Source organism: Engystomops pustulosus, chromosome 11, assembly GCF_040894005.1.
Source record: "Engystomops pustulosus chromosome 11, aEngPut4.maternal, whole genome shotgun sequence".
In the NCBI taxonomy this organism is placed as follows: Eukaryota; Metazoa; Chordata; class Amphibia; order Anura; family Leptodactylidae; genus Engystomops; species Engystomops pustulosus.
The window spans coordinates 78,753,381-78,763,279 of record NC_092421.1 but is presented as its reverse complement, the minus strand read 5'-3'; the positions used below and the strand labels follow the sequence as shown (position 1 = coordinate 78,763,279).

Here is a 9,899-nt window from a genome sequence, read left to right as displayed (position 1 = left end):
AAGAATCCCATGGAAAGACAGCAAGCAGAGATCTAGAAAACTGGAAGCAATTTATACAGAGAGTATATTGGCAAATTGTATCTTTCCTTGCACAAACAATATCAATTTGCTAAGAGTGGATCACCCCTTTAAACAGATTTCAAGACAGATACTTTAATAGCGAAGTACCTTGAACGCATCCGTTAAAGAAAACCGAGACCTCGCTTTCCGTTATTGTCAGATAGTTTCCCGTTTTTCTTTATTTTAAAGCCATGTATTTTTTTTTTATTTTTACCATTTGCTCAAATAACGGCAGGTCTAAAGGTAGATGTAAAAACGGATACAAATGGGCACCATTGTAAGTCCATTGAAATAGATGGGTAAAAACGGATCTTTTATTCATCCATTTTTAACCAAAAAAAAGAAAAAAAAGCAAAATGGAAGCCAAAATGCACATGGGAACTGGCCTTCAGGGCGCAGTCACACGATGCGTTGTGTTGCGTTTTTTGATGCAATTTTGATGCATTCCAAAGGCTTCAGCCTTGATGACACGCTGAGTTTAGTTTGTGTTTCCACTGTATCTGCTAAAACGCAATGTAACCTCAGCGTGTGATCAAGGCTGAAGCCTTTGGAATGCGTCAAAAACGCATTAAAAATCACGGCACAATGTGTGAAAGCGCCCTCAGTGCTGTGGCCTGTTAATAGCTGAGAGATCGGAGAAGGGTCACGTCCTTATCACCACATGACCACTCCTGCAGGTGTGGACAGGACACCAAGGATGTTGTGTTTGGGAAAGTATTGGCATGTTGCCGTTGCTGTGGATTGTGATGTACTAAAAAAATTCTTAAGCTTGAAGAAGACTGGAAACCCTACAGGAGCCGAGGCAAGGATGAAGGGAAGAAAAATTATTATGTTTACTTTGGCCCAGTTCACACTTCCCTTTGGAGGATACGTTTCCAGCCCCCACACACAGTACAGAGCCTTGTGTATCTGGGCTGATACTGGGTTGTAGCCCCATACCATTCAGATTGAGAGGACAACCAATTTTATGGCGCAGTGACACGTGGCGCTAGGGTTGCGTTTCCTAACAAATGTTATGGGTAACCAGCACCCCCACACCCCGCAGCCTGTGTCTCCTCATACATTCTTCCTCTCCACCATCCCCCCTCCCTTGCCTGCTAATTGCAGATTACAGGAAGTGGGGAGGGAGCCGGATGAGCGCGGAGTAGACTGAGATGCAGGTGATCGCAATTGGAAACACAGCGCAAACGCCACTTGTGAATGCGTCCTTAGGGTGGTGGCACAAGTGCCATTTTGAACCCGTTTTTAAGCAGTCCTTTAAAAAAAACGCATGTGTTTTTGGCCGTTTTTTCCAATCTTAATTAAGATAATTGGAAACCGCACAAAAAGGGACTGCTTAAAAACAGCCTAAAAACGGGTTCAAAGCGCCACTTGTGCCACCACCCTAAGGCTTTCTGTCAAATGGGTGGGGGGCTGTCTCTGCCCGTCCAACAGTAAAGATCTGAAGATCTCCAGTGGAGACTAGAGCCGTGCAGGAATCAGTGGAATAATTGCTATTTTATGATGTGAAGGGTTGGAGAATGTGCTGAAAAGCCCCAAAAAATAAAGACACAAAAACAAAAGATGCAATTGCACATCACTCCTTTACTGTAAGGGTTTAAATAATAGACATTTCTACAAAAGGAAAATAACCACTTGTGCCAGGACCTGCTCCGATATCCACCGCAGAGAGGTGCGATGCACAGTACACACCCACAGTATAGTCATGTACATTACCGTTAATACAGGAGACGAAGGGCAGGGGGCACAGGAACTCTAAAATACAGGCCGCGTGTCCGGCTACAGTATTACAGTACAGGGGACCCCGACAGTTACGTTTCACCAAGATTATTGGTCCTTCATCAAAAAGCTGGAGAAACTGGAATGAAGCCTCTTAAAGGGACTTTTCTAGAGTCCTGACTGGCAAATATCCCTATTTATGCAGGAACATTGGAGCTGGGGACGTCTCGCTACATAAGCAGGTAGCTCTGCCATTCAGAAGTCTGGGAAAGTTGAGTGACAGAAGCAATACTACTCAATGTCCTACAACCTATGACTAGGTTGTAATGGGGGTCTGCCTTTGCAGATACCAGGGATAGTCATATGAAAGAGATGCTAACGGAATGGATCCATATTAGGAGTTTCTCGGATGCTACAGGTCCAATGCTGAAGTGCAAGCTCTTGGGGTTCCCCTAACAATCTATAGGACAACTGGAGTCCATCTATTTATTACATTGTGGATTGTCAGCTATATTAGGTGATAGGAATCCCCTACCCATCACAAAAATGAGGGTCCATTGTTACCCCCAAACAATCGTATCACTTGGTCGCTCAAGTGCACTGCAGCTCCATCCACAAAGTCAAGTCCAATCATGCCACAAAAAATGAATAGATCGGCAGCACATGGGCTACCAGCTGAGCCGATTCTTAGGGGGTATAAGGGATCCCAGTTCTCCTGTATGGGGCATGTCCCTGCAGCGGGGTCAGCAAGTCCCCCCCTGTGGATAGGAGATAAAGGGGACTTCCGGTGACGGCAAGTTAAGTATACGAATTGGCTGAACCGAACTTACTGCAACATTATACTAGAACTACAGCCACACTATAGATAGTAACGGCTTCAGAGGAACATTATCCGGGCAGTGGAAATGACGCGACCTTGGAAAAAAACGGAACAGATCCTACATGACAGCGCTGCCCTAAAAGTGCCCATATCATCTGTAAACGGGGTCTACAAAAAAGGAACAACTACCCGACTAGTGTCTGATGGCAAAGTGATGAGTGACTATCAAACTATACAGATAACCAGTGATGTGCGACTATAGTCGTGGTGCGGTGACCACACGGTCTATCCAACTATACAAATAACCGGTGATGTGGAATGAATCGCACTCTCCAGCCAGGAGTAGCTGCTACTGGAGACGTGTGGAGGGTTTGCCAGGGGAGAACAATCACATACATTGCTGTATTTTAGGATCCTTAGCTGTCAAGTGTCGGCTTTAAAAGTAAACTAAAGTAAAAAAGGGATGGATGACGCCGGCTTCTGCGGAGGGAGATTTACTTCTTGGCTTTTCCTTGAGCGGCCACGGCCTCCATGGCTTTGCGCACAGTTTCTTCGTCTCCTAGAAATTGCATGGGTTTGATGGGCTTCAGGTTCTTGTCGAGCTCGTACACGATAGGGATGCCGGTGGGGAGGTTGAGTTCCATGATGGCTTCCTCTGACATTCCTAAGAGGGATGGGAAAGCCCAAAGATGCATCATAGTAATAGTAGCATGAAGGTGGGATTGATAGATATTTGAAATAGGAAAATAAATGAATCGTACAGGCGACATTGTCTGCTGGAAGTCACTGGAAACAGTCAACAAGCTGATCAGCAGATTACTCTACAACACCTTGTCTTCATGGGAAGGGGTCAGTATTTCTGACCATACAGACTGCAGCCAGTGGTAGGATTGTCCCTGGGGAGATATGGGATCACACCTTTGTGTGTGCTGTTAGTAGCAGCAGGACTGTGAAATATGGATTTATATTCCAGGATTGTAGCTTCTTCAAGTGCACTAGGGGCATTTCTTGTGGTGTATAAATATTATCTGGAATATAAATCCTTATTCCACAGTGCTGCTGCTACTAACATCACACACAAAGGTATGTATTACACATCTCTCCAAGGACAATACCCAACACTTGCAGTATGAGGACCCCTCCCCCCAGTGCACTTGGGGAGGTGACAATCCTGAAATCTATATGTTCCAGTCCTGCGGCTTCTACACAAAGGTATAAATTACACTTCTCTCAAGGGACAATACTTAACACCGGCTGCAGTTTTGTATGGCCACATTTGATAACCGATTCCTTTAAAAGGGGGTTTCTGCCTTTTAGATATGGATAATTTTACCAAGGGGCAGGTTGTCAATACAAGATGGAGTGTCTGACACTCGTGTGAATAGGAGCTGAGCTGAAGTTTACCATCGTTTGACATATTCTAACCTATTCAGTGCATGTATGTGCAAACCCCTGGTAGCTGCAAGTCTTAGTCAGCCATATTTACTACTCCGCTACGTGCATGGAAAAGCGCTGACTTAGCAGTTTTATGGATTGGCTTGAAACAACCAACGCGGTGTCTCACTTTTGATGTTAAATAGAAGACTCCAAGTGTGAGTACTAGGATCAAAGAGGGTTTTCCGAACACAGACATGGATGACATGTGGGTTAGACAGGTCAACAAGTTTTCATGGTTGGGGCATGCCTAATATTCTCGTAAATTTTTCATCCCAAACTAAATTTAGTTTAGAGAACTTCACATTTTACTCCCACATCTTTGGCCATTAACTTGTAACAGCAGCAGATATGATGCAACTTGTTTAAACTGGGGCATCAAGGAAATGCCTGCCTCTTCTCTAGTGGAGTCTATGGAGGGGGCTCTTAAAGGGGTTTTACATACTAACTACTGATACATGTTGATCAGTAGAACAGGAATCTACCATCGTCTCCTGAGATCTCTATGTGAATAAAGCAGTGTGCGCTCATGCTCGGCCGCAGCTCTATTCTCTTCTATCACTATCCTGGAAGTAGACGTGCTTCCGATGATTCGGGTCCCAGCAGTCAGACATCTGTTCCCTATAATCTAGATAGAGGACAAGGGTATATGGTGGGATAACCCATGGAAGAGGTCAGACAATGACTTTTTCAGGTTGCTGCAGGGGCCAGATGTTACCGCATAATGAATTGGATGATAATCAGGTCTTCTTGTGATGACAACCCCCTGGCCATATGCCCTACTGAATGCCTTTTAGTATGCCAATTGTATGGCTTAAAGGCAATCTGTCAGCTCCTGGGACACAGATAAACTACACTTCACCTACAATGACATACGATTTGCTCATGTGACCCGGGAGCTGAAAGGTTCCCTTTAAGTAGGAAGGTATTCAGTGTTATACCTTCAAGGTGCTTTACGATCCCCCTAAGGCTGTTTCCATGAGCTGCTATCAGGACCCTCTTCCCCTCCTTGATCATTGGGACGATTTCTTCATTCCAGAAGGGCAGGGCTCTGGCAATGGTGTCCTTCAGGCTCTCGCAGCTCGGCAGCTGATCTTCCGTCAGGTCAGCATAGCGACGATCCTAGAGAGGGAGAAAGAAACAAAAATCAATGAGCCACACTGGAAAAAAAAAAAAATGTATGCACTGGAATAATACGGTGGTAGCCACTATGTATATGGCCGTTGCTTCACTTGGATAAAGTCAGGAGGCGAGCACCTCTTGGTTTATGCTCCATGCTAAATTCATGGAGTGACCTCTCTATACTAGTGCGTGTGGGGCCACCCGGTGCATGTGTCCTGTGGTCCAATGGAGCGCCTTCCTGTCTGCCATATCCAGCACATTTAGGTTCTGTCTGGGTTCGCATAGTGTAACATGTGACATTGGTAAAGCTGGTGATTTGCATGAACACGACCACCTCTTACCTTGCTTATGACGCTATAGTAATCATGGTCGGGGTCCATGGTGGGTGGAGGGATATCAAACGACCGTCTCCAGATCTTCACTTGCTCCTCTCCGTGCTTGGCTGCCGTCTCGGCTTTGTTGAGTCCGGTCAGTCCGCCGTAGTGCCTCTCGTTCAGTCTCCAGGTCCTCACGACCTTCACCCACATCTGGTCGGTGGCATCCAGTGCCAGCCACAAGGTGCGGATGGCCCTCTTCAGCACCGACGTGTAGCAGATATCAAACTGATAGCCGGCATCTGTGGAGGTCATGGATTTGGGGTTTAATGATTGTGAATATGGTTAAAGGGGATGTCCATTTTATGCAGTTTTCCACGGTAATGATCCACTTCTGGCTTCAAAAACGGCATCGAAAGAACCTGAACGCGTCCTTACCCTTAGGAGTCTACTCAATGTCAACTCCTTGATGTGTAATCCCTGAGCTCGTTAGTCAGGACCAGAAGAATATAGGTCAACGCCGAGGCCTGGGATAGGCTGCAGCCGTGTCCTTGCATCATAATTATGCATTTATTGAAATCAGAGAATTTGAATTCTCATTGATATGCACATGAGCACTTTGGTGCATTGTGGGTGTGGCTATGAAGTCTGGTGCACCCTCTCTTTCGTCCAGGTTTACAAGGGAGCAGGACACGGTCAATCAATGCTCAGCAGATTGTGAAACTGGGTGAAAGACGAGGCATCCCGATCCTCAGGGCGCGTTCACACGTTGCGCTTTGGTTGCGTTTTCATTGCGTTTAAAACGCATTACAACAGCTGAGGAGAGGTGATTTGCCTAATTACATTACTATTTACATTTGATAACGCGATGTTAACGCAAATGTTAACAGTAATGTAATTGGGCAAATCACCTCTCCTCAGCTGTTGTAATGCAAGTTAAAACGCAACCAAAGCGCAACGTGTGAACGCGCCCTCACGGTCACGTCCACGGTCCACACATAAACTGGAATATGAATTCTAATGGAGAATTCTCTGCACCAAGGCTGCGGATCGTAGATACGTGTATGAGGAAGGGCACATAATCATATACCCAGGGTCTACATTTGCAAAGAGTGTGTACATGTTCTCTCCGCGTTTGCGTGGGTTTCCTCCGGGACCTCCAGTTTCCTCCCACACTCCAAAACATACTGGTAGGTTGAATAGATTGTGAGCCCCATGGGGACAGAGACTGATTTGGAAAGCTCTGTGCAGCGCTGCATAGTCTGTAGGCGCTATATAAATAAAGGAGTTATTATTATTATTATAAGCCGCTGTACTGTGGATTCATATTGCACAGATGTTACCCCTATATAGTGCAGGAGAGGGACCTGCTGGTGCATGGACACTACTACACACAATGTACATTCTGCATGACTGCCTCCTGATACTACATCTCCCATTCTCTGCAATTACACCCCCCCCCCTACAGTACAGGTTCACCCACATTCAGCCCTGCAAGGTGTTTGTCCCTTATACGGAGCAAAGGGCTAAAAACAAGACAAAGGTCAAACATCCAGCAGCAAGGACGACACAACAGCGGGGATGAAGCAGAGCCGGGAGTGCGCTATTTTAAGGGCCGCGGTTTGGTGGCCGCTCTTATCTGTGCTGAGATAATAGGCTGAAGCCCTGATGTTATTAATAGAGTCATCCTCTTCTTGCTTCTATCAGTTTCTAGGAAAGCTGGATGACATGCCGCCATCATACCGACTGCAGCAGTAGGCTCTGTCCTTTAAGCAAATCTACCTAGTCATAGTATATGACTGTGCAGGATCCTACTGTAAAATGGTAATATATATCTCTATGAGTGAATATATTGCTTCTTAGGATCCTAGGAAAGCTGAGTGACAGCATCTACTGAAACAGTATCGGTTTCTGGGACAACCTGCATGGCCACCATTACAACTTATAGTAGTTACTCAGCTTATCCAGAATCCTGCATACAAATTTGGAAACATCACCTGCATAGATAGGAAGATTTGATATTAGGGAAAGCAGAGTGACCTTATATGGGAACATGTACTAGCCATGTATAGCTAGGCGAGCATTAGATGTATTGCTGCAGAACAAGTCATTCAGTATCCTCGGAAAGCTGGGTGTTCAGCCTTGTAAAGGGTCGTATTCATTTTGATTACTGCACCCAGTTACATTGACTCCTGCACTAATATCTAATGTGATGATTCATCCCCGGGCAGATCTTCTAGAAGGAGCCATGACGGGGAAATACAATGAATCATTTTCTTCACCCCTTTCATAGCGGGGAAAGAACGTAACATGGAGGAAATGCAAAGGAGGTTACATAATAATGTAACAACCGATAAAGGAAGTGAGCAAGATGGAAACACTGAAGGTATCAACTAATGTTTACTACTAAGTAACACTACACACACGTCTAAGTCTGTGTTCACATGTACATTGGGAGACTCCGGTGCAGAGCCCAATTCTCCAGTATTCATTGTGTGACCTTCTTGTCTATGGGTGCCCATGGTCCACATTTTTGGGCATCTTTTGCAGCAGTTTCTAATCAAACCTGCTACAAAACTTCCTTCCAGAAGCAGCGCCACACCTAACCATGGCCAGTGCTGGTATTGCAGCACCGCTGTATAAAAATGATTAGCTGCAATACCACACACTACGCAAGGGGTGGCGCTGTTTTTTGGAAGAAAATAGCAACGTTTTCAACGATTTTTAGAAGTAAGATCTATAATAATGGAGGTCATGAGTGAACCCTAAGAATGGACAACAAATCTATGATTGGTGGGTTTAAGACCCCTAAATTATACAATACAGGGAGTTTATCAAGTCACAGGGAGTGCTGGTGCTGCATCTCACAAACATTTACTATTGATGGGACTATGTTACTGTCTATATGGAGGCAGCTGCTCCGCTAAACAATTAAAGGGCTTATCCATTCATATGATACTAAATTAATGCACTACTATTAGTATACGTCATCACTATCCGAACGCTGGGGGTCTATAGTGGCCACGTTGGTGTACTGCAACTTATCTCTCATCCAATATTCAACACTGCAAGATGCTGCCTCCTCCCACTGATCCAACATCAATGACCTTTCCTAAGGTTATGCCATCACTATTAAAATTACTTAATATTTCATCCAAACACTGACTGACGATCTGACAATTTCTTATGCAATCCAACCCAGATGCATTTAAAATATTCACTCGATGGAAATAAATTGGCTTTTATTGTTGTTTTTGCAGCAAGGACTTAGATTTTTGCAAGATCCAATAAGATGATGAGGACAGTGATGGATGGAAAGTGAATGTATAGAGGATCCTGGAAGCCCAGAGCCGGTGCAGGAGACCCCAGTCATCATGGCTGCAGTATTACAGAGCTGGATCTGCATCCCTGGCCCATGACATTATATAGACTGCAGGATTATATGACAATGGAGGCAGGAGAGCCATGGAAACCTAATACACACTATGTGCAAGCTACTTAGCACAATATATACCTGCAATATCAGAGTTTTGTTTAGTTTATTATAAGCAAAAAGTGAAAATAAAAGCAAAGCTCAGTCATGATCATCAGCGCCATTCATCTGCACCTACACCCACTTAAAGGGATAGTACCTTTCAGAGCCTGGCCGCCTCTCTTTGCTTCCTCCACCCCTGTTTCACTCAGGTCAGCATCAAACCAGCCGCAGAATCGGTTTTCCTGGTTCCAGGTGCTCTCTCCATGACGGATCAGGACGATCTTGTAAGCTGCCATCACTTCTCCTCTCGCTGGCTGTCAGACTGCGGAACGGAGCGCTGTCTGCGCGTGCGCACTCAGAGCCGGAGAAGTGGGCGGGGAGAATGGTGACGTCGACTGGGATCCTCCAGAGCACGTTCGAGTCTCAATAGGTGTTTGTGCGCCGGCGTACAACATGCGCACGCGCAGTTTCAAGCTTCTGAGGGAATACCGGGGGATGAAACTCAGGTCGCCATCTTTGTTTTGGGAAACTTTATGGCTGCGGTACTCAAAAAGGAGAGTTATAGCTATACGTAAGATTTATTTGAATGTATGCCAGAAGCGTTTTTATAGGGGAAAGTGCCCAAACGTGAAAAATAGATTTCTAGGTGATTTTATGTAGGCAATTGGTAAGCTTGCCCTTCAGCAAGATGGCCGCGCTGGTATCATCATATGATTTTTGACGCCAGTGGGTGGTGAGTGAGCTCGTTTTTTTGAGCACGTAAAACACGTATCCTCAACAAGGCGACGTGACCTTCAACCAGGGGTTGTAAATTTCATATAAATCATCAATTCTGGTGCTCCTTTCCATTAAATTGCATTTTTTAATAATATAAATTTAAATCACACTAACTTTGTCAAATTTTTGGCAGTTTGAGAGAATTTGTGAGGTAAAAAAGCGAAGTTTTGAGCAACTT

The 9,899-nt window shown here is 45.0% G+C and overlaps 1 protein-coding gene across 1 annotated transcript; it reads right to left on the bottom strand.

The window, feature by feature from the left end:
- Window positions 1-1,624: 1,624 nt before the first annotated feature.
- Window positions 1,625-9,334, bottom strand: PGAM1 (phosphoglycerate mutase 1). The gene is made up of 4 exons (XM_072130987.1): window positions 9,102-9,334; window positions 5,497-5,771; window positions 4,975-5,155; window positions 1,625-3,263 (listed from the first exon to the last, which is right to left on the bottom strand). Exons 1-4 carry the CDS (start codon window positions 9,238-9,240, stop codon window positions 3,094-3,096), a joined length of 765 nt encoding a protein of 254 aa, XP_071987088.1. The 5' UTR covers window positions 9,241-9,334; the 3' UTR covers window positions 1,625-3,093.
- Window positions 9,335-9,899: the final 565 nt, after the last annotated feature.

What these genes read in the sequence shown, in the direction of transcription:
- PGAM1 (XM_072130987.1), bottom strand. Translation starts at nt 9,240, where the DNA reads ATGGCAGCTTACAAGATCGTCCTGATCCGTCATGGAGAGAGCACCTGG. An exon ending in AGGCGGCCAGGCTCTGAAAG is followed by an intron (nt 5,772 to 9,101) that starts GTACTATCCCTT and finishes TGACCTCCACAG; the next exon opens with ATGCCGGCTATCAGTTTGAT. An exon ending in ACTATAGCGTCATAAGCAAG is followed by an intron (nt 5,156 to 5,496) that starts GTAAGAGGTGGT and finishes CTCCCTCTCTAG; the next exon opens with GATCGTCGCTATGCTGACCT.